The sequence below is a fragment of the Alosa pseudoharengus genome, unplaced genomic scaffold, assembly GCF_046254945.1.
Source record: "Alosa pseudoharengus isolate Yale_2024_CS ecotype anadromous, Long Island Sound unplaced genomic scaffold, YU_APseudo_1.1 YU_APseudo_1.1_scf_15, whole genome shotgun sequence".
NCBI classification, from domain to species: Eukaryota; Metazoa; Chordata; class Actinopteri; order Clupeiformes; family Clupeidae; genus Alosa; species Alosa pseudoharengus.
The window spans coordinates 37,270,178-37,294,254 of record NW_027468620.1 but is presented as its reverse complement, the minus strand read 5'-3'; the positions used below and the strand labels follow the sequence as shown (position 1 = coordinate 37,294,254).

Genomic DNA, 24,077 nt, shown 5'->3' with positions numbered 1-24,077 from the left:
GACATCATTCATTAGCATGATCATAGCATAGCATAGCATCAATGCTAGCGTGTTATGGGCAACAACGACCCAACCTGTAAGAAAACGAAAGGACATGACTCCCGGATTATTTCACTTTTGATTGATAATCCATATCCATTTGGCGAAAAATAAAATAAAATCTGAGGGTTTCAGTTGTTAAATAGGTGAAAACAATAAATGTAGCCATGTAGCTCCATAGGACCCCATGTATTTTGGACTCGCCCGCGATCGCCATCTAAGTGAACTCTGGTGAGCTGCAACCAAATTCATTTTTTTGGGGGGCGTGGTAAATTCGTGGACTACGAAGATGTGCGCGCAAATAATTTCACATTTAATCTGGTGAATTTGTTTTCGACATCACATTATTAGAAAGCCACTTCGGAATCAAGATGTGCAAAATTATGCTTTGCTTTCTTGAGAGTCCAAAAATTCGACCCGGAAGTATTTAGAACCGTGCTGCTACATCAGTCAAATTAAAAGTCTTTGTTTGTTCAAACAAGCATGGGGCTTGAAGTATGGTACATCAACTTTGTTATGGATTACTTACTTCACATGTTCTTGGTTAATTGCGGATTTAGCTAACTTGTTTACAACCCCCTTTGCATTCGCACTCTATGGTGAAATGTCGTTCGTATGACAGCGGCTAAATCCGGCTAAATTCCATAGGACAGACCTTGGACCAGCCCACTTTCTAATACCACTTGTCCTTCTTCGCAACTAAAACATCCATGTTTTGCAGGTAATGTTACTACTGCCAAAAGGACTCGTGTCTCCGTCAACCTAATCTGGACTGCAGTCAGGTTATGCCATGGATGCAGGTTATTGTCCTGTCGATGGCAAAGAGGAACGACCAGGCGCAAGCGGGTACACTCCTTCTCCAGGACAGAGTGTACACGATCCGCCGTCGAAACATGAGCTTTCTCGGAAGGCTCCAGGCGTCCAAACGAGGACGGGGGTTCGACGTGAGGTTGCTTTTGGGCCAAAACGTGGACCTCACGAACCAGTGCAACCAGGTCCCCTTACAACTCACGTTGTACGTGAGCTTACCGAGGTGAGTTCTCCTGGCAGTGAATACCACCATAACTTTTCCATTTTTTTACAGTTTTTGTTTAGTTCACGTTTACTTTACTCTTCACTAAAGTCAGTGCATTTTACACATTAAAATGTCAAGTTCCAGTTTATTGCCATGTGTATTAGGAATACAATGGAGTACTCTGGCATAGGCAGTTTCTAATTTTGGGTCTGTCAAATTTTTAAAAACTCATAATTTAAATAATTTTATTGCAGCACTGCTGTTAAATAGTCCCTTAAACCTTGTACCGTTCAGATCCTCCAGGAGCGGGAGAATCTGAGGAAGGATCGAGGTGTTTACCTACAGAAGATGCAGTACCTGGCCAAGGAGCAGCTGTACTTCCAGCAGGAGCTGAGTACGTCTCTTTCAGTGTGTGTGTGTGTGGGGGTGGGGGGGGGGGGGGTGGAGGGTTGGGGTCAGAGAGAGGATCATGTATTATGTCATGACTGGAGAATGAAAATGCTCTATTTGTCTGTCTGTCTTCCTCTGCCTGTCTGCCTACTGCCTGCCTGTCTTATCTACCTCCCTCTTCCTCTGGTTATCTGTCTCCCTCTCCCTGTCTGTCTGTCTGTCTGTCTGTCTTCCTCTGCCTGTCTGTCTGTGTCCTCTAGGAGAGCATCATCTCGGCGTCACGTTGGACCCTGATGACCCCCAGCGGTGTGCGATGACTGAGTTTTTGCAGCACATTAATACCCACCTCCTGTCATTGCGGAAGGCTGACGAATCCACCAAGTACCACCTCCTCAGGCTGCAGCAGGAGGCCGTACTCCTGGGCCTTCCTCCTCCAGACCACCCCTGGTCCTCAGACGCAGATATTCTGCTGCCAGACGAGGAGGACGAGAGCCAACAGCAGGTGAATTTCCCCCTCAGCTCTTCTGGAGGATTCAGGGCTGGATACTCAATAGTACACATAGCTCTGTATCATACATACCGGTACTCAGTAACTCATGTGGAGCATTCAGGGCTGGATATAAAATAGTGCACGTTGCTCTGTTTCATACATTAACTGGATGTAGTAAACGATGCATGCTTGTGGTGTTCTTTGACGTTATTTATAAAGAACGTATTCCTTGTGGTCTAAAAAGAAATCAGGTGAGCAACAGTCTAATAAAATCAACCCTTCTGTCAGAAATCTGTCAAATCAGGCTGAAAACCATTCTGTTCTGGTCTACAGACATTTGCAAAAAAGGTCGCAGAGGTCACTTGGTTTCTTGTCTAGCTTGTTGCTAGGAGTAGGTGGGCAGCCGTGGCCTTCTGGTTAGCGCTTTGGACTTGTAACCGGAGGGTTGTGTTCGAACCCCGACCAGTAGGCACGGCTGAAGTGCACTTGAGCAAGGCACCTAACCCCTCACTGCTCCCCGAGCGCCGCTGTTGGTGTGTGCTTCACCTCACTGTGCGTTCACTGTGTGCTGAGTGTGTTTCACTAATTCACAAATTGGGATAAATGCAGAGACCAAATTTCCCCTCACGGGATCAAAAGAGTATATATATATATATATATATATCAGTGGCGGCTGGTGGTTAAAAAAATAACGGAGGAAGGAATGTCTGCTTGATTGGCGTTAGTGGCAAATGTGAGGTTGTGATGGTGTTGGTGGCATATGTGAACAATAGAGTATGTAGGCCGCCTACCCAGACACATTTATGGCAGCAGTATGTACTATGTAGCAGGGGGGGGGGTCTGACCTAAGGAGCTAGGCAAGCATGCAGCAGCCAGAAAAGTTGTGGGTTCAATTCTTGGCTTCAACCATTGTGCATTTGAGCAAGGCACTTAACCCCAAATTCGTCCAGGGACAATGGACTTTGTAATATAATTTAAATATATAAGTCACTTTGGATAATAGTGCTAAATTAATAAATGTAAATGTAAATTTAGGTCTGGGAAGTCAGGGAAGATATGTAGGTCTAGTTATGAAATACTGTTTTCCAGATGTGAAAAATTACGGAAAGTCTGGAGGTTTTGCTCAGTGTAATATATTGGCAGAAAAGTCTATAATAATAAAAATAGACACTTGTTTTATAAAACCATGTAACTATTTACCATTAAAAATAGACCTTAAATGTGGCTATTTGTAACATGCTATTGTTTTTAAAGCCAAATCGCTATAATTTAAAGACAGGTTGTAATAGCTAAGTGGGAATTTATGAAAGCATAACTTGGATGATTATAACAACGCATAACTATCCAAAAATGTTTTATCACCAAGTGAACTGTCCACGTATGTGACAGGTCAGCAGTAGGCTATGGCTGATTGTTTTCTGTGCTAATGTTACCAGTTAGCCATTAGTAGCCTATTTGTCTGACTATGTAGCATTCAGTAGCCTACACTAGCCTTACCGTCTTGTTTTGGAATATGAATTTTTGGAGCTGGTCTTCCTGCTTTGATAAACATTCATCATACATCAGTGTATTCACAGTGTATTTGAATGTATAAAAGATTTGAGATTGTCCTCTGATTCCATTGTACTGTTTATTTCACGAGCAAAAAACAAGCTTTCCGTTCAACATAAGATTCGTAGACTGCAGATAACGTTCTTGAACCGTTGCCGCTAAAAACAGCACCCCCTATCGCAATTGAAAATTACTGTACGGAGGAGCTTCCTCCCTTGGCCATTGAAAACGACGTGATTCACGAGCCGCTGGGGCCCGAGGCGTTTATAATGGACTTCAATGAGGGGCTTGAGGAGGAAGCTCCTCCATACAGTAATTTTCAATAGCGATAGGGGGTGCTGTTGGCATTTTGACCTAGGGGAACGATTTTGTTCATTCAAAGTGTTAAAAATAGTAATATTAACAGTAATTTATCAGATTAGTAATTCACTTTATATATTTTTTATTTTTCTCTGAAATTTTATGGAGGGTGTTCCTCCCTTTCCTCAGTGAAGGAGCCTCCTCTGATATATATATATATATATATATATATACACACACACATATACATATAGTCGTGACCAAAAGTTTTGGCAGTGTCTCATTCTCTTTCACAAACCCTGCTGCTAGAGGTACTAGTGCAGGTCATGGATTTAAGGCCTGAAACTTTCTAAATACACGTCTGGTACCGTAATTTCCCAACTATTAGCGCCTTATACATTTTTGCAAATAGCATTTTTGCATACATACAAATTTTGCAAAATTTTTTCAGCTATGAGGTTAATACATGGGGGCAGTTAATATGTGTAGTAAGAAATGTTGGCCATGTAGTAAGAAATATTGGCCTAAAAGGTGTTCACCATATATGTGTGTGCTATATTAAACCATTTGCTCTTTTGGTATGGTCTGTGCTCATGTTAAAGAAAGAGACGCTGCTGTAAGCAGAAAGTGAAGGGGAGATTCATGAGGTAACATCTGTGGAATGCCATGTTCAAGGTGTTTGTGCAACCATGCTGCGTGTGTGTGTGTGACATGCTGTGTGTGTGTGTGTGTGTGTGTGTGTGTGTGTGTGTGTGTGTGTGTGTGTGTGTGTGTGTGTGTGTGTGTGTGTGTGTGTGTGTGTGTGTGTGTGTGTGTGTGTGTGTGTGTGTGTGTGTGTGTGACTTCGAAGGAGTCTGTGTAGGCCCTGCTCCTGCGGGCTGGCGCCCAAGACCTTATTTACTGTCTTGGGGTCAATCTTGACTGGATTCCATAGATGTCGGTTGTTATGGGATACAACCTTATAGATATGGTCAACTCTTGGGTAACTAGGTCGTAAGATGGTTTGCATACCATTAATGGAGATGTCATGTCTTGTCTGACTTGTCAGGGGGGTATAAATTGTGTGTCCTTGTTTGTTGCCTCAGACTGCGTCTGTTAGCAACATGACGTAGGTCTCCGGATATTCGTGAATAAAGCTCTCTGAGATTTCTGACTCTACTCCTGGCTGGCTGAGACTTCACAAGGGCGCGGAAAGGAGGTGCTGAGGGTGCTGCAGCACCCCCTGCTGGCAGGAGATAGATTTTTTTTTAAATATTATATATATTTTTAAATAATTACTAATTCGCTCTCTGACATTATTTATATTTTTGTATGTGAAATGATGAGTCAAATAGCAAAAAAGGTTTATGGATAGGTTTGAATATAGGCTACTAAAAATTAACAGTTATAGAGATCAACGTGAACGTAAGTCAGTTACTGTAAGAACCGTAGCGTGGTTTCATCTATGTGATTGCGATCAAGTGTGTAGGCCTACGGTTGATATAGGCCTACATATTCTATGCGATTTACATGTTCAAAAAAAACATGGATAAGCTGAAAGAAACTTGTGTAGAATTGTGTTTTACAGTTTTGCAAAAATAATAAATGCATAGCTAGTGAAATCATTTCACTATCCTAGTCGCTAAGATAGATATTATTAGGTCTCATACTTGCTGTGGAGACGACACACTTTAGGCTATTCAGAAATTATTTGCGAGATCATTGCAGCCTGATTCGTCGGACATCCGTTATTTTTGTTATTCAGCACCCCTGGTCAAAAATAGGTTCCCGCGCGCCTGAGACTTCATTTCTCAAACAATCTTTAGACAAATTTCTGTTCCTACATATGGTATTAATATGGTTTTGTTTCTTTTTAATTTGCATAAAACACTGTCCTGCGGCTTATACACAATGCGGCTAATACACAGGAAATTACTGTAGAGTGAAAACTACATATCCGTATGGATGTCATTGATTTACACATAGACTGCATCTATTGATTAATAGAATATGAGGAACAATCAGTACGAATACGCAATAATCCAAATACACAATCAAAACTGTATGGTGATATTCAGTAATTTTGTCCTTCATCTAGACAGATAATATTTTGGTCATATCAACAATTTTATTTTTTGTCTTGTTCTTGATAAGGAGATCGTCCCTCTCAGCTGTGCTCCCCTCCAACATCCAAGCCCACCGGAGCCCCCCCACCACGACACCCCCAGACCACAAGCAAGCCCACCGGAGCCCCCCCACCATGACACCCCCAGACCACAAGCAAGCCCACCAGAGCCCCCCCACCATGACACCCCCAGACCACAGCCCCTGACAGCCACAGTAAGGTGAGGACAAGATCTTGCTGTAATAATGGGCACACATTTTGTATGCATTGTGTTGCATACATCATGCAGTTCACAGTAAATATTAGTGGAATTAGCGTTCTCGTGTTGCATACATCATGCAGTTCACAGTAAATATTAGTGGAATTAGCGTTCTCGTGTTGCATACATCATGCAGTTCACAGTAAATATTAGTGGAATTAGCCTTCTCGTGTTGCATACATCATGCAGTTCACAGTAAATATTAGTAGAATTAGCGTTCTCGTGTTGCATACATCATGCAGTTCACAGTAAATATTAGTGGAATTAGCGTTCTCGTTTAGATGTTTAGTACAAAGCAATGTAATATATTGGGACCTAATTTCATATTTCTCTTTTAGTATGTTGCTGGTTCACTTGAAAAAGTATTGCATCATTAAGTTTTATTTTTGTCTCTGTGCTTGCATTGTCTTAGTCCGGCAGAGCCCCCGCTATCTCAGCTTAGCATAGTGAGCATAATCTCTTGTGATAGCATGTGTCACAAGGTCGGTTCATTCGCCGTTCACGGGCCTCGAACCCACCACCTTGACACACACCGGCATCGGAGACGAATGCTCTAACCACTGAGCTAAAATCCCAGGCTACCAACTCTGCGGTTAGAAGCGTTCTTAAGGTCAGGGCTGTGAGGATTTACACGGGCAACTAGCATGCTAGCTCAGTCTGCCTCCGTTACACATGTCATGAGTAAAAGTGAGGCGAAGCACTGCTACTTGGGTAGAGATATCACGCAACACATGAGTACCTTTTCTCACTCGCCACAGCACGGACAGTCTCTGCGCCCATGCAGCAGTGCTTCACCCCAATATAGTCCCAAGTCGATACCTGCCCAGGAAATCGCGTCTTAATCTGCATTGCCATTTGTGCTGGTTGTGAATACGGAGAAGAGAGTCCATTCACTATGCTAAGCTAACCTAGTGGGGGCGCAGCCGGACACTAAGACACTAAGATAGCATTCTGCCAATGACCTAACCTAGTGGGGGCGCAGCCGGACACTAAGACACTAAGATAGCATTCTGCCAATGACCTAACCTAGTGGGGGCGCAGCCGGACACTAAGACACTAAGATAGCATTCTGCCAATGACCTAACCTAGTGGGGGCGCAGCCGGACACTAAGACACTAAGATAGCATTCTGCCAATGACCTAACCTAGTGGGGGCGCAGCCGGACACTAAGACACTAAGATAGCATTCTGCGCAGCCGGACACTAAGACACTAAGATAGCATTCTGCCAATGAATTACGTCATTGACATTTTTGAAAGGCTTTTTATTAGAACAAATAAGTGATTTGAAATCTTTAATACTCAGCAGTGTGTATTTTCTGTACATTCAAATTACTAGACAAAAATGTATATCCCGAGAAAAGTGGATTTTGAGGGGTAAATATCATATTTGAATGTACTGTTGTTTAAATATGTTTTACTGTTTTTAGGCCTTTACCATCGAGCCACGTAGGAATCGTCAAATCTGCAAAGGTAATATAAAATTTTTAATTTATTTCAAGTCAAGTCAACTTTTTTATAGTGCAGGAATAAACAGGAATAGCTGATAAAAGCATAAAAGTGTGTGTGTGTGTGTGTGTGTGTGTGTGTGTGTAAATATCCAAAAAGGCCTATGTACTACTGAGCAGCAGAAGCCATTGTGGAATAGACACTGAGCATGTAGTGTGTGAATGTTGGTACATGGATCATTGACAAATAAGGCTTCTAAAAACGTGTTTTCAAAATAATCTTCAAAATAATCTTTAAAAATGAACAAATTGCATTTTTTTGGAAGTTGGAACTTTTAATGGCTGCGCAACATTTACATTTTTAGACTGTATTTGCTATTTCACCACTCACAAAAAGTCAGGTGCAAAAGTAAAAAAAAAGCACACACTTCTTTGTTTTATTTTGGTAAGTATACCTGGGAGTGTCTACAGTGCTTAACACATTATTATTTTGTAGTTGGCCTTGGTATTAAAAGTAACTTATGAATATTTTATTGTAGAGGGCGGGTGTTTTGGTTTTCCAACATCCAACTTTACATTTAAAATGTGAATAAATACTAAACAAATGTAAAAAAATGTTTAAGCATTTTATTAATTCAGACATTTAATTGGCATTTCTTTAATCCACTATTTCTTGGTTTAAATGAGTATTTTACCTGATTGCGCCACCTGACTTTTGCTACTAATTTCAAATTATACATAGATATTATCTTCTTGGACCCCTATATAACCTTTTGACTTTGCTAGCAAATTCATCCTTTCAATTTTCCAATACAATATTAAAATAACCTTTTCTTAGTTTTACATTGATTGACATGTAAAGTCCATCTATGATGAGAAAGTATCTATTTTTGCTTAGGGTCCTTCTGATGAGGCAATATCCTGTTTACTCTTTTCCCTCTTCAATTAAAAATAAACATTCTATAAATGCAAATTGCATTTAGATATGCAATTTTCAGGACAAAAGTTGTACCTATATGTATATTACAAAACAACTGAATGAGTAAGAGTATTAGTATTATAGCCTAAAAAGAATTTACACAGAAAACAAAGGACAAAGTTGTATTCTCTACAGAGAAGGTCTGTCTGATCAAAACAAGTGTTTGCGGTCAGAGAAACATTTGTCTGTCCATCAGCTCTTTATTTTCCATAACTCGGGTAACCCCTTCATATCGGTCACAAGACGCTGCTTCTATGACACTATGGGAATAAGCTCTTTCAGGGTGAATGTAATCCAAATGTAAGTGCAAATACGTCTCCCTTTATCAACATTTAAATCCAAATGTAAATGCGAAAATGTCTCCCCTTTATCAACATTTAAATTATTGGCGGACAGTAGTGGAAGTGTCTCCCTGGGTCCTGAGAATCGTGGAGGATGGTTACGCTCTGCAGTTCGCACGGCACCCCCCGCGATTCAAAGGCATAATGGATTCGGCATTATAGGCTTGTCCGTCCAAAAGGTTGCCATGGAGCCGCTACTTCCTCACTCCCAAGAAAGACGGGGGTTTCAGGCCAATATTAGGCCCAAGGCGATAATCTGCACGCTGCGGACATACATACAAATTCCATATGCTAAGAAAAGATTCTGGAAGAAGTAAGACAAGGAGATTGGTTCTTGAAACTAGATCTGACCGATGCATACTTTCACCTGGCAATCATACCCAGTTCCGGTATGATTGTTATCGGTGAAGTGTTGACCTGTGTGTGTGTGTGTTTTGTGTTTGTGTTTGTGTGATCAACAATAAGAAGATGATTGAGCTGACTAAAGAGCCCATGATCTCCCAGCCAGCTGAAGGAGCCTCCAGCACTCCCAGCTCTAATGCAGACACACACTCTGTCAGCGCGGGGGACAAGTGTATGGCAGCGTGGAGCCAGGACGGACGGTGAGAATGTGTGTGTGTGTGTGAGAGAGAAAGAGTGTGTTTGTGAGAGAGAGAGAGAGAATGTGTGTGTGTGTGTGTGTGAGAGAGAGAGAAAGAGTGTGTGTGTGAGAGAGAGAGAGAGAGAGAGAAAGAGTGTGTGTGAGAGAGAGAAAGAAAGAGTGTGTGTGAGAGAGAGAGAGAAAGAGTGTGTGTGTGAGAGAGAGAGAGAGAAAGAGTGTGTGTGTGAGAGAGAGAGTGTGTCCTTATGTGTGGGAGGAGTATGTCTGTGTGTGAGAGTCTCTGCGTGGTATCACTGTGTGGAGAAAGTATGTATGATCAGTGTGCTTCTGTGCTCATTTTTGTGCACAGTTGTAAACAGTGATAGTATATGCTGTCTGGGCCCACAGTTGTAAACAATGATGGTATATGCTGTCTGGGCCCACAGTTGTAAACAATGATAGTATATGCTGTCTGGGCCCACAGTTGTAAACAATAATAGTATATGCTGTCTGGGGCCCACAGCCAAAGGTCGGTGGCCTGTTTAGGCACACCTGGGGTAAGGGAGCAAACAGATGTGTGAGTGACACCAATCAGTTATAGTGTAGAATAAATCCCGGCAACAGGTCCGAGGAACCTGATGATCGCACAGAACCGCAAATAGGTGCAGACCAGTTATTTATATTGTAACTTAAACAATGTGTATGGCTAGAATTGGAGGTAACTTAAACAATGTGTATGGCTAGAATTGAAGGTAACTTAAACAATGTGTATGGCTAGAATGGAGGTAACTTACCGGTAAATAAGAATTTTTTTTGTTTTGTTTTGTTTGTTTTTTTCACATCGATCTCCATTTCTTGAGGTCACTGAGTATTGTTGGTACGGAAAAAAGGTAGTCTAGCAACTCTCCATTGGTTTGTGAGCTGAAAAAATTAAACTTCGATCAGGCCAATCACATCGTGTATAGAGTCGGTAGGCAGGCTAAGTTTGAACAACTAGCCAACTAGCTCCGCTGGTGGGAAAATGCATGGGACTCATGAGTCGTAGCGCTATCCTATTGTGTGTAGAGGGAATTTGATAGACAACTGTTTATCCCGCCCCTCGGACTGACCCCTGCCAATGGTCAGTCCCCAGAACCTACATCTTGATGTGGGTCTGGCTCGTCAGGCTATTGGAGGGAATGTTAACAAGAATTGGAGGTGGTTGCTGTTCAGACCTGCATCGCTGTAACCAGAGTAGTATGTTCCATACCTTGTTAAGTTACTGCTCTGTACTGGAACTAACTGTGATTGTTGTGTGTGTGTGTGTGTGTGTGTGTGTGTGTGTGTGTGTGTGTGTGTGTGTGTGTGTGTGTGTGTGTGTGTGTGTGTGTGTGTGTGTGTGTGTGTGTGTGTGTGTGTGTGTGTGTGTGTTTGTGTGCAGAAAGGAGAGGATTGAGGAGCAGGGAGAGTATAAGATGCAGCAAGAGCAGCAAGAGCACCTCAACAGCAAATTCAGCTGCACAAGCCTGACGATCCAGGTCCGAGTGAAGCACTCTCTCACTCTCTCACTCTCTCACACACTCTCTCTCTCTCTCTCTCTCTCTCTCTCTCACACTCACTCACACTCTCTCTCTCTTTCTCTCACTCTCACTCTCTCACTCTCTCACTCTCTCACTCTCTCACACACTCTCTCACTCTCTCACTCACTCACTCACTCTCTCATACACACACTCTCTCACTCTCTCACTCTCTCACACACTCTCTCTCTCTCTCTCTCTCTCTCTCACACTCACTCACACTCTCTCTCTCACTCTCTCACTCACTCACTCTCACTCTCTCACACACTCTCTCTCTCTCTCTCTCTCTCTCTCTCTCTCACACTCACTCACACTCTCTCTCTCTCTCTCACACTCTCTCTCTCTCACACTCACTCTCTCTTGCTTTCTCTCTCTCACACACACACACACACACACACACACACACTGCCCACAAGAGTACACAGAGGCCCTTCTACACAGAGGCTCAAGAGCTCTCGGACACTCCTCTTAATTAGATGCTACACCTGACAGATTGACATTAGATGCTTAATTAGATGCTACACCTGACATATTGACATTAGATGCTTAATTAGATGCTACACCTGACAGATTGACATTAGATGCTACACCTGACAGACTGAGGCTAAACTTGATTATTAACGCAACACAAGTTTTCATCAGCAAATTGGAGTCCCCCTCTTATGTCAGTTCATTACACACAATTAGGTTGTTTCTAGATCACTCTCCAACCATTACATACAGACATATGACAACACAGGAACACTTCATGGATAAACATATATATCCTCTTCACAGAGTAGTTTCGGCAGAGAGACAGTAGACAACTCGAGCACAAGGCACCATATGCGTCCCTCAGTCTTTCTTTTTTAATGTCAGTTTGTGATGAGGGAGCACACTGAATCAAGTCTGTTTGTGATGAGGGAGCACACTGAATCAAGTCTGTTTGTGATGAGGGAGCACACTGAATCAAGTCTGTTTGTGATGAGGGAGCACACTGAATCAAGTCTGTTTGTGATGAGGGAGCATACTGAATTAAGTCTTGATCATTTTTCAGGTTGATGGGGAAAAGAAGACCATCCTCTTGCCGGAGTTTCCACACCGCACAGCGACCCTCGGATTAAGCAACAACAAAAATAAAGAGGAGGGGAATGAAATTAGGAAGGTCTATGCCAGGAATAAGGTAGGAATGGCAGGGTGGTAACTGTGGTGACTGACAAGATCTCCATACCCCTGTAGGAATACTTACGTTGGAGATTGCTCAGATCTCTGTTTCAGCTGGGACTGTTCACTTTGTGACGGTCTAGCTGTATTTTTAACTCAACTGCAGAGGAGGAAGGTTACTCTCCTCCTTAGAGTTGATTCATAGGCTTCAAGATCACTCTCCTCCGTAGAGTCTTACTACCTCTTGATTTTAACCCATTTCCATGCTTCAGAAGGTAGAGGGGCTGAGTGAGGCAGGGAGGGGGTTTCTCATAATTTCTCATAAATAATAAAGGGTAGTCAATCTGAAAGGTGCGATGTGACTTAGAGTCAGACTCTAAGGTTTATTGGGAAACGAGAACCTTTTAGGTTAATTTACATTCACACAAACGTACAATGTGTAATTGATTAAAAGCTTGATTTAGCAAACTAATGACCCCATTTGCTTATGCAATTGATAATGCATTTGTTGAAAGTGTATTGACAAATATAATGATCTATTTAAGCATCTCTCTGTACTTCTGCCATCCTAGGGTGCCCCACACACTCATCACTAGGGTCCATCACTCAGGGGTCAGGGGTCAGACTATGGGGGTCCCTAATACAGCTCATACTCTGGGCAAGTCTCTGATGACCTCACAGCAAGCCAGCCCACTTCCTCACATCGTCTGTAGTGAATAGGAGAGTGCAGTCACCCCTCCGGGGCTAAAACCCTCGCCTACAGGGTACCGTACCTTCACCCTGAATGCAACGCCAAAGACCAGGCTCATTGGTCATAAATAAATAGAACTACTGCACAGTACTACTCCACGTATATTCCTCCAGTCATACCCCTCCCCACATGTTATTTAATTGGGTTATTGCCATGGGAATGAATACGTTTTTTGCTCGGTTGGTTCTGACGTTAGGGTATCTATGTCTACGACCAGAAGGGAGCGGCTTTGACCACTGCATTGACGTTACTTCAGTGTTTTGGGAAAAGTCAGTAAAAGTTTTTTGGTATATCCAAAGTTTTTAATATTTTTTTGTTGCGAACTGGTACTACGAACAAATTAGTACATTCCTGGAACTGGGCGTTGTTAGACTACATCCTAATGCATCGCTTTCTGCCAGGACTTTAACAGGCTTTTCCCAGAACACGGAAGTAATGTCAATGCAGGGGGAGCAGCAGAGAGTCAATTCATCAGGCAATTGTTATTTACATACAGCGGGGAAAATAAGTATTGAACACGTCAATATTTTTTTCAGTAAGTATACTTCCAGTGAGGATATTCGCATGAAATTTTCACTGGACATTAGTATGAACTTAGGTAATCCACACATATATAAAAACCCAAACATTAATGTCTAAAAGTAGAGTTATGAGTAAAAAAGTGGAATGGCACAGGGAAAAAGTATTGAACACGCTAAGAAAAAGCAGTACTCAAAGGCAAGAAATGGCAAGGAACAAACTGGAATCTATAAGTAGTTAGAGAAATTATCCCTCCTATCTGTGCAAATTGATATAAGCTGGGTTAGTACATACTGGTGGGCTATAAAAAGGTTTTTTGTTACCAAGGTGTCAAACAAGAAACATTTAATAATGGGTAAAAGCAAAGAGCTCTCCCAAGACCTTTGCAACCTTATTGTTGCAAAACATATCAATGGAACTGGTTACAGATGCACATCAAAACCTCCGAAGCATCCAGCAAGCAGTATTGGAGCCATTATCTGCAAGTGGAAGGAACATCACTGCATCATCACTGGCCATGCACAGGCTCTCCTTGCAAGATTTCTGAACAGGAAGTCAGAAGGATAGTCAGAAGAGTAGCCCAAGAGCCAAGGACCACTCGGAGAAAGCTCCAGAAAGACTTGGTACAGTTGTTACAGAGAAAATCATAGGTAATGCACTCCACTGCCATGGCCTCTATGCACGCTCATCCCGCATGACTCTATTGCTGAAGAAAAACATGTCAAAGCTTGTTAAAAGTTTGCTACACAACATTTGGACAATCCTATGAAATACTGAGAGAATGTATTCTGGTCAGGCGAGAGCAAAATTGAACTTTTTGGATGTCATACTACACACCATATTTGGGGGAGAAATGGCACTGTGCATCACCCTAAAAATACCCTACCAACAGTGAGGTTTGGAGGTGGTGGCATCATGGTGTGGGGTTGTTTTTCATCTCATGATACTAGCAGACTTCATACAGTTGAAGGAATGATGAATTGAGTCATTTTGGTCTGGGAGAATCTTGACCATCCACCAGGATGATGAGGATGAGACATGGCTAGACCTTCCAGCAGGACAATGATCCAAACCATTCAGCAAAGGAAACTCTCAATTGGTTTCAGAGAAAGGAAATCAAGGCCCTGACTTCAATCCAATTGAACAGTTTTGGAAGTTAACTAAAGATCAGGATTCACAAGAGGGACCCCTGGAATCTTCAATATTAAAGGACTATCTGTTGAAAAGAATGGGCCAAAATCACACCAGAATACTGTAACTGGTTAGTTTCGTCATACGGGAAATGCCTTGAAGCTGTCATTACGAATAAAGGCTTTTCCACAAGAAATTTCAGCAGGCGTGTTCAATACTTTTTTCCTGTGTCATTCCACTTTATTACACATAACTCTACCTATGGACTTTAATGTTTGGATTTTTTTATATGGGTGGATTATCTGAGTTAATACTAATGTCTGGTGAAAATTTCATGCAAGTAGCCTCATTGGAAGTATACTTACTGAAAAAAATGTTGACGTGTTCAATACTTATTTTCCTCGCTGTAAACTCCTGGTGTACTTCCAATGCCTCGGTTTATGAGCACAGAACATATTTGTACTACAGTAGAAGTTTGGTGCCCTGGAAATCCAGAGTTCTCGCGAAGAAGTTTGGTACCATTCCGGGCATTATTAGTGGGGTAATTGACGAGGTACACCGTTGGTTCCATTAGCGCCTGCACTAAGCCATTCACTTGATAGTGCTAACTCGACCAATGTTCGACCAAGGGGAAAAAAGCTTCTGGGGGGAGGTGTTTGGCTCAAGGTTATGGTGCATAGGACCCTAGGGTGAAATCATTCCGAACCATTGCTTTAAGTATTGTTTAAATTACGAATGTTGGGGTTGGTTGAGTGTGTTTGTGACCCATCTTGTTTGGGTAATGTGCAAGCACCTCTAAGGCCTATATATACTCCATGCGACTAGTGTATCTCGGCAAAAACGAATTGTTGCCAAGTGATGTTGCAAAGAGGGACAAATTGTCGAAAAGAAGGTTTTTATAACAGTTTGGACATTAAAGTCACTGTCACAAGAAAATCAACAGACACACTGTGACCACACGGCAACACACAATAGAACTCAAACTCCTTTGAGTTGATATCCAATCAGAGTGTGCAACAATGTGTGCACCCTTTTCAAATGTTTTAATTCCCGCTGCAAGCTCCGCAACACCCCAGCAGACAGAAATTGTGTCGCTTTTACGACACCTGTCGTCTGGACTATAGGTTGGCTTTTACAGTACTCATCCTTGCCTTAGAAATGCTCAAGCTGTTGGGAAGTTTGTGAGAATGCAAACCTGTGCCATTTAAGCTCAATTTGTGGAGCTACACTAAGTTTGGGAGCAGCAGAGAACAGTGAGGAAAAGATGGCTCACAAACAGGACAGTAACAATCACCAATATATTGATATAAGAAAAAGTTATCTGTGAAGGTCAATGAATGCATCACACAATAAATAAAGTTATTGTATGACATAATGTCATTGCCACCAGCTATTGTCCTGTGTCTGCTAAAACAGTTTCCTTTGGGTATTTTTATTTCCTAGTGGAGACCGATAGGTGGTGCAGAGCCATCTCCTCAAGCGGCAAACACCACTGAGGTTGTAAGTGCCAAACACAGTGAGGGAACTGTGCTGAGAGTCCCTCCAAAGGAGAACACACCCGTCAGTAATCTGGCAGTTCATGACAACAAGGCAAGTTCTATACTGACGGTAATGGTCCAAACTCTGTCTCAGTTGTACCCATATTATTTGCACAGTTGACGGAAGACAAAGTTACCGCTGTACTGGCTACTGTGTGGTGCTATGCTCTAAGACACTCTTTTACTCTAAGAGGATTTTGGTTGTGACAAAATTACCTTTGGGCTATAGGCTATTGTTACCATGGGAACCCTGTTTTTCCTGTTGTGTGGCTGTCATAATTAGTCTTTGGTCAAGTCTCTTCCTTAAACACATAGTTTGAGGGCGTCAGCAACTGTAGTAATGAGATCTGATGCTGGCCAGAGTCATAAACATCTGGCTATCTTTTAGGGGGAAACTTTCTAAAGAGAATGGTGCTGTGTAGGTGTCTTGGCATGTCTCTTTGCAGGGTCTCAAGTAGAAGCACTCAGTCATTTTCCTGCTGTGGTGTATTTTGTCAGGACCTTCATCTTGGCAGTTTGAAGACTTTTGTAAGGGGAGTGGAGAAGAAGCTGAGCTTCAGTGCAGACGATGTGCTAACGAAGGCCACCATGCTGGTTGGGGATAAAGTTCAGTTTAAAATATCCACCAACCTCAAGACCAAGGAAGAGAGGGCCGTCAATGTGGAGATCCTGGCCGACACCTTCCAGTGCACGGACACAGAGGAGCTGCGAAGAACAGTAAGTCTCCATGGTAATATATGCCACGAGACCATTCTATTACATCCCTGAAGAACAGTAAGTCTCCATGGTAATATATGCTATGAGTCCATTCTGTTACATCCCTGAAGAACAGTAAGTCTCCATGGTAATATCTGCTACGAGTCCATTCTGTTACATCCCTGAAGAACAGTAAGTCTCCATGGTAATATCTGCTACGAGTCCATTCTGTTACATCCCTGAAGAACAGTAAGTCTCCATGGTAATATCTGCTACGAGTCCATTCTGTTACATCCCTGAAGAACAGTAAGTCTCCATGGTAATATCTGCTACAAGTCCATTCTATTACATCCCTGAAGAACAGTAAGACTCCATGGTAATATATGCTACGAGTCCATTGTATTACATCCCCGTTTCAAAACTAGTTGGGACACTGTGAAAAGTAAATAAAATCACAATGTTCTGCTGTAAGCAACTGAATATGGGTTTACGAGATTAGCAGAATGTCACATTTTGTTTTTATTTACATTTTGCACAGATGGGATTGTACTTAACACACATATGTATGGCTGTTTAGCTAATGTGCACAGTAAACAGACATTTTATAGTTTTAATGGCATTTTGTAATTCGTTGGTTTGTACAGATCCACCAGAAATTGCTGTGTGAATATGTTAACTTTAGTAATAACATTTTAGTGCCATTCAGGGGCTGTATTCACAAAGCCTTTTATCTTACCACTAGGAGTACTCCTAAATCGCACTAAAAGATTTTAGCTAGGAGTTTTCTCTTAAAAGTTATTCACAAAACCTTTCAGACCTACTCTTAGTAAGGGAAAATGACAACTCCTAAACTAAGAGAGAGTCTTCGTTGCTATGGATTACGTCATTACTCATACTCGAGCTTGACTGAAATGACCACCTTGATTGGCTGATGATTGTAACGCGGGAATGATTCCAAACACCTCCCTTACAGGTGACAGGTCTGAGAATGCGTGCGCTACACAAGTAGTGCGAAGGACGGAAGATGATGAATAACTGAATAAAAAGGCCTAGCCTAAATGAATAAAGAGTAAGGCAAAACAAGTAGCCTAATGAAACATAGGCCATCTTTACAACATTATTAATGAATCTGTCACCATATGCCTACGTTTGCAAAGAGGAGAACATTTTAATTTGATTCACAATGAAACGTTACATTCAGGCTTGGAATTTCACCATTTTAGGCAGGGATGGATTACTGTACGGGCCTACCGGGCCCAAGGGGTCAGGGGGCCCTGAAGCCCAAGCCTTTGCATGGAATCATTGCCTCAATATCAACAAATCAGGATGTAGACTATGAATCTGATTGAATTTAGTATTGGCCATCCCCAAAATGCACCAGAATACAGGAAATCACATCAAACAAATTAAAAATGTTCTGGGGGAGGACCCCCAAACCCCCCCTCCCACATATAAGACAATAAGTGGGGGGCCCTTAATACATCCGCCCATGATTTTAGGGGCAAGGCCACTTGGCCTTCAGTTGGGCATATTTAGTGGGGGGCACAAAGGCCACAGATCAGGGCACCAAGGCCAAAGTTAACTTTACAGCTATAAAAATGATCAAAGTTGTATTTAGCCTATTCACAGCAGTAGACCTGCATCACTGTATGAAACATTACAAAAACATGACATATTACATAGAACTGTAAATCATCTGATCATCTAATATTTACAGATATCTAGGCTATATTTAATATTTATATATTATATTTGGCCTGTTATGAAATCATGTATTGAACAAAGCACAGCTCAGCTTTAAGAAACTCAAATAGCCTAGGTGCATGCTATAGCATTTTTTGATCATTAAGGCTCCTTTCACAAACTCTTAGTCAGCTGTATATCCTCTGATTTTAATGTGTACCTACATCTAGGCAATATTTGTAACATTTATTTTGTAATTCCCTGTTATGAAATCATGTAGAACGATTTAAACAGATTTTGAAACCTAAAGACCAAAGTTGGAGACATGAATGTAGACCTTGCTGCAAATTACATTTTTAATTTAACCGGAATACGCTGGAACGGCTTACTGTACAGGGGACTGCTTTACACCTTTGTGTTCGGTAAGGTCTGCTGTTTATTCTGATATATAGTTTGTCATGTGTTGAACGAAGGGTCTGTGAAGTATTCCACCAAGATGGTAGGGAGATGGGCGTAGAACCTTATGTAGACGTATGTTTACTTTTCTCATGAACCGTTCACCACAGCAATTAGCCGCTAACATCGTTTAAAAGCTGAGAAAAAGCTCTTTCATGTGATGTGATGCATGTATCTGTGTGATGAGTAGGCTACTTAGCGATCGCGAGTATTTCAACTGAGAATAATGGGTGAATTTGGACGCACTTTCTTTCTTGCCATGCGCTGTCATTTTCTCCACTGCTGAATTAATTTGCGCTGTTACTTGCTATTAAACGGTCGCAAAGCAGACTATTGAAAGAAGGGGGCACCAAGGCCACAGTGGCCTGTTAACCTTTGATTTTTCAAAGGGGCATCACGGCCAACGCAAGGGGCAGCGACGGCCATGGCCGTCGTGGCCGCTGTGAAATTCCTACCCTGGTTACATTTAATTTACATGTTAACAATGAGTAGTTTTGGTTGTTGTTGGTGGCGTTATTGCATCCCTTTTATGAATGCAAAATTGTTCCCTCGCGATTGGAAGCTCCTGTTGCCACATAGGCTACGCATTTCAAAACATTGCAACGTGAAATGCCACAAAAAGCTGTTTGTGAATAGGTCTTACTGAGTTAGGAGTCCTCTCGACTTCTTTTAAGCTGTCCCAGACTTAGGTGCTACTTTTAGGTCTAAAATGCTTCGTGAATTACTTTTAGTGAAAAAAATTAGGAGTCCTAAAGTTAGGAGTGACACGCCCATTATTTTTAGGAGTTGCTCTTAAATTCGCCACTTAGGAGCTACTTTTAGCCTTAAAATTCTTTGTCAATACGGCCCCAGAAATGTATGCATGGTTGATTTACAGAGTGCCTTCCTTTATCTCAGGGTGTGGTTCTTGGCTTGAGCCACTCATTTGGATACATCAAGTGCTCTAAGGGCCCAGAGCTGGTCTTTGACCTCTGCGAGGTCATGGAGGATGAGATGCTCTCCATCTCCGAGAAAGTGGAGTTTACCATAGTGCTGGTATGTTGAGTGATAAAATCGTTTAGTCTTTTTGGGATTTGTCCTTCTGAAAAACTTCCCTTAACCTGGACTAATACATTCCTCTTCATCTGCCTAGAACACGGCGGCTGGAACAGGCTACCAAGCGATCAGGATCCGGAGATCGAAAGGGTTCACCTCTGTGCCAACATTAGAGGGCTCCACTACAACACAGACACAGAAAGGGTTCACCTCTGTGCCAACATTAGATGGCCCCACTATAAGACAGACACAGAGAGTGTTCACCCCTGTGCCAACATTAGACGGCCCCACTACAACACAGACACAGAAAGGGTTCACCTCTGTGCCAACATTAGAAGGCCCAACTACAACACAGGCACAGAAAATGTTTACCTTCATGCCAACACTGGACAGCTCCACTATAACACAGACGGAGAAGGTGCGACTGATATTTTCTATACATCTAACTCCTGTTTCTAATTTCGTAGTTCTGCTGCTAGTGGGAGAATATGCTTGCTTACATGTTCATAATCTCTTTTTCTCAGATGTGGATGGCCTTACCAAATTACACTTTGTCTGGTGGCCAAAGTTATCTAAATCAACTCACAAATCAGTACACCAGCTCAAATGACTACAGTTGGAATGGAATTGTTCGCAAACAAGTGATGCAGAATGATGCAAGAACTCATTCTGATTACCCCATTAAAGTGTGAGTTTGTGAACCTTTGATATATGTGTTTTAGTAAGCTTTCTGGGCCCTTTGATATACAGCGGGGAAAATAAGTATTGAACACGTCAACATTTTTTTCAGTAAGTATACTTCCAATGAGGCTACTTGCATGACATTTTCACCAGACATTAGTATTAACTCAGATAATCCACCCATATAAAAAAATCCAAACATTAAAGTCCTTAGGTAGAGTTATGTGTAATAAAGTGGAATGACACAGGAAAAAAGTATTGAACACGCCTGCTGAAATTTCTTGTGGAAAAGCCTTTATTCGTAATGACAGCTTCAAGGCATTTCCCGTATGACGAAACTAACCAGTTACAGTATTCTGGTGTGATTTTGGCCCATTCTTTTCAACAGATAGTCCTTTAATATTGAAGATTCCAGGGGTCCCTCTTGTGAATCCTGATCTTTAGTTAACTTCCAAAACTGTTCAATTGGATTGAAGTCAGGGCCTTGATTTCCTTTCTCTGAAACCAATTGAGAGTTTCCTTTGCTGAATGGTTTGGATCATTGTCCTGCTGGAAGGTCTAGCCATGTCTCATCCTCATCATCCTGGTGGATGGTCAAGATTCTCCCAGACCAAAATGACTCAATTCATCATTCCTTCAACTGTATGAAGTCTGCTAGTATCATGAGATGAAAAACAACCCCACACCATGATGCCACCACCTCCAAACCTCACTGTTGGTAGGGTATTTTTAGGGTGATGCACAGTGCCATTTCTCCCCCAAATATGGTGTGTAGTATGACATCCAAAAAGTTCAATTTTGCTCTCGCCTGACCAGAATACATTCTCTCAGTATTTCATAGGATTGTCCTAATGTTGTGTAACAAACTTTTAACGAGCTTTGACATGTTTTTCTTCAGCAATAGAGTCATGCGGGATGAGCGTGCATAGAGGCCATGGCAGTGGAGTGCATTACCTATGATTTTCTCTGTAACCACTGTACCAAGTCTTTCTGGAGCTTTCTCCGAGTAGTCCTTGGCTCTTGGGCTACTCTTCTGACTATCCTTCTGACTTCCTGGTCAGAAATCTTGCAAGGAGAGCCTGTGCATGGCCAGTGATGATGCAGTGATGTTCCTTCCACTTGCAGATAATGGCTCCAATACTGCTTGCTGGATGCTTCGGAGGTTTTGATGTGCATCTGTAACCAGTTCCATTGATATGTTTTGCAACAATAAGGTTGCAAAGGTCTTGGGAGAGCTCTTTGCTTTTACCCATTATGAAATGTTTCTTGTTTGACACCTTGGTAACAAAAAACCTTTTTATAGCCCACCAGTATGTACTAACCCAGCTTATATCAATTTGCACAGATAGGAGGGATAATTTCTCTAACTACTTATAGATTCCAGTTTGTTCCTTGCCATTTCTTGCCTTTGAGTACTGCTTTTTCTTAGCGTGTTCAATACTTTTTCCCTGTGCCATTCCACTTTTTTACTCATAACTCTACTTTTAGACATTAATGTTTGGGTTTTTATATATGTGTGGATTACCTAAGTTAATACTAATGTCCAGTGAAAATTTCATGCGAATAGCCTCACTGGAAGTATACTTACTGAAAAAAATATTGACGTGTTCAATACTTATTTTCCCCGCTGTATGTGTTTTAGTAAGCTTTCTGGGCCCTTTGGAACAGTTACAAAGCATGGTTAGTATTTGGACCCCTTACCTTAGTAAAGGTACCAATAGAGCAGGGTTTCCGTTGTCCGGTAATTACCGGACATTGGCCGGAAAAAAAATGAAATGTCCGACAAAATTAAATCTCTCCGGTCAAATTGTCCGATTGAAATTGGCTAATAATCCCGTCCCCTAACGCAATCTGAATTTGAGAATAAGCCTTAATATGTAGGCCTAAGCCTATATTATACGTCCTCTGGCTATGTTTTTAAATGAACAGGCTCTACCGTTTGAAAGTTATTAAACAACACGCATAACCTATTCTGCATTTCAAATAGGAAGCGCACGCTTAAAACGTCCATGTTAAACAACGAACAAATGAGAGGCGGTTCAAACATGGCCAGGCCCAACTATAGCCTTAAAATTTTTTTCAAAGGCCAGACGGGATGGATGATGATAAATTGGTAACGTCTGAAGCCTTAGATGTCCGGTCAACTCCACCACCACCAGATAAAAAGCGTCGGGCGTATCTGTCGGAATCGGTGACATTGGAAGTGGAGTTGCGGGGGGTGCGGCCGCTCCAAGACACTGTCATTCTCCGTGTACATTGGACATGCAAAGTGTTCTTTACCCAAATCATACAGTAGGTTTATGCGTTCTCTGTCTATGATTAGGGCTTAGGGGGTAGGGTTAGGGCCTCCTCGACGAGGTGATTACTGGTCCGCGGATCATTTCTGGCACAATTAAACGGTATCATTGAACCGCGGCCGAAAGAAAAAGAAACTAAACATTTCCCAGAATAGGAAACATTTCTTAATTTATTGTTATCAAATAAAGAGGCATAGCATTAGGGGGTAGTGGTGTGAGCGCTCATTCTTGTGCACATCTGTGCAAGTTAAACAGTCACCACTGAGATAACGTGGGTATAGCAACAAACAACGCAGCCTTTTTAAAACAACGAACGAAGCGGACTCTTGCTGTCCATGAAAAGATACTGGCTAGATCTTGTTAGGCATGTTTAAGTTAGGCTAATGAACATGTTGCATTCTATACAGATTATGTAATTCTTTAAGATACATAGCCTGTCTCCAGTTTTCCTCAGTTTGACTAATTAAGAAGGGATAATAGGATATTTGACCGGCATATCATCAAAATGTCCGGAAAACGAAACCTCTGACGGTCACTTTGACCGGCACCATTTTTTTCTAGCGGAAACTCTGCAATAGAGCATTGTAAAACCCATTGTAAAACCCAACCCATGACTAGGGCAAATCTTGCATGAAAAATGTAAGTCTGTTATTTTTACAAAAATGTTTTGGCCCAGTCCCTCTGACAGATATGGTCATATATGACATCCATCAAGTTAAGTGTATGTACCTCAGAGTATTCCTTAAAGGATATTTTTGGTATTTAGCATTTTGAGTCCCTTTTCTGGTTTGTTTTGGATGAACTACAGTAGAGGGGTGGACACCACAAACCACTTGGTGAGTTGCACAGTTTTGAAAACGAACATTAAGGGTTGTTTTAAGGACATGTTTGTGCATGCCCATAGCCAGCCACTCTGAAACAGTCAAAGGCTTCAAAGGCTTCAAAACGAGTCAGAAAGTCGAGACAGCACCCATCGTCAAAATTTCGGTGTCCACCCCTGTAGTTCATCCAAAACAAACCAGAAAAGAGACTCAGGGCCAGATGTACGTACATTTGCGAACGTAACGTTATCAGCGCCATGGACAAACCGCAGACTG

The 24,077-nt window shown here is 41.9% G+C and overlaps 1 protein-coding gene across 5 annotated transcripts in view; it reads left to right on the top strand.

The window, feature by feature from the left end:
• The first annotated feature begins 512 nt into the window (after positions 1 to 512).
• The window catches only part of LOC143124662 (uncharacterized), a 56,245-nt gene continuing 32,680 nt past the window's right edge, over positions 513 to 24,077 (top strand). For 4 of the 5 annotated variants that reach the window (XM_076286357.1, XM_076286356.1, XM_076286358.1 and 1 more), the window contains exons 1-13: positions 513 to 1,072; positions 1,349 to 1,448; positions 1,705 to 1,946; positions 5,919 to 6,109; positions 7,577 to 7,619; positions 9,380 to 9,516; positions 10,915 to 11,011; positions 12,087 to 12,212; positions 16,038 to 16,184; positions 16,631 to 16,849; positions 19,865 to 20,002; positions 20,100 to 20,420; positions 20,527 to 20,690. In XM_076286357.1, the coding sequence (XP_076142472.1) occupies positions 830 to 1,072; positions 1,349 to 1,448; positions 1,705 to 1,946; positions 5,919 to 6,109; positions 7,577 to 7,619; positions 9,380 to 9,516; positions 10,915 to 11,011; positions 12,087 to 12,212; positions 16,038 to 16,184; positions 16,631 to 16,849; positions 19,865 to 20,002; positions 20,100 to 20,420; positions 20,527 to 20,690 (2,168 nt within the window). In that variant the 5' untranslated portion in view covers positions 513 to 829. The remainder of the gene's footprint in view (positions 1,073 to 1,348; positions 1,449 to 1,704; positions 1,947 to 5,918; positions 6,110 to 7,576; positions 7,620 to 9,379; positions 9,517 to 10,914; positions 11,012 to 12,086; positions 12,213 to 16,037; positions 16,185 to 16,630; positions 16,850 to 19,864; positions 20,003 to 20,099; positions 20,421 to 20,526; positions 20,691 to 24,077) is intronic. The other variant, XM_076286355.1, reaches the window with a different exon arrangement.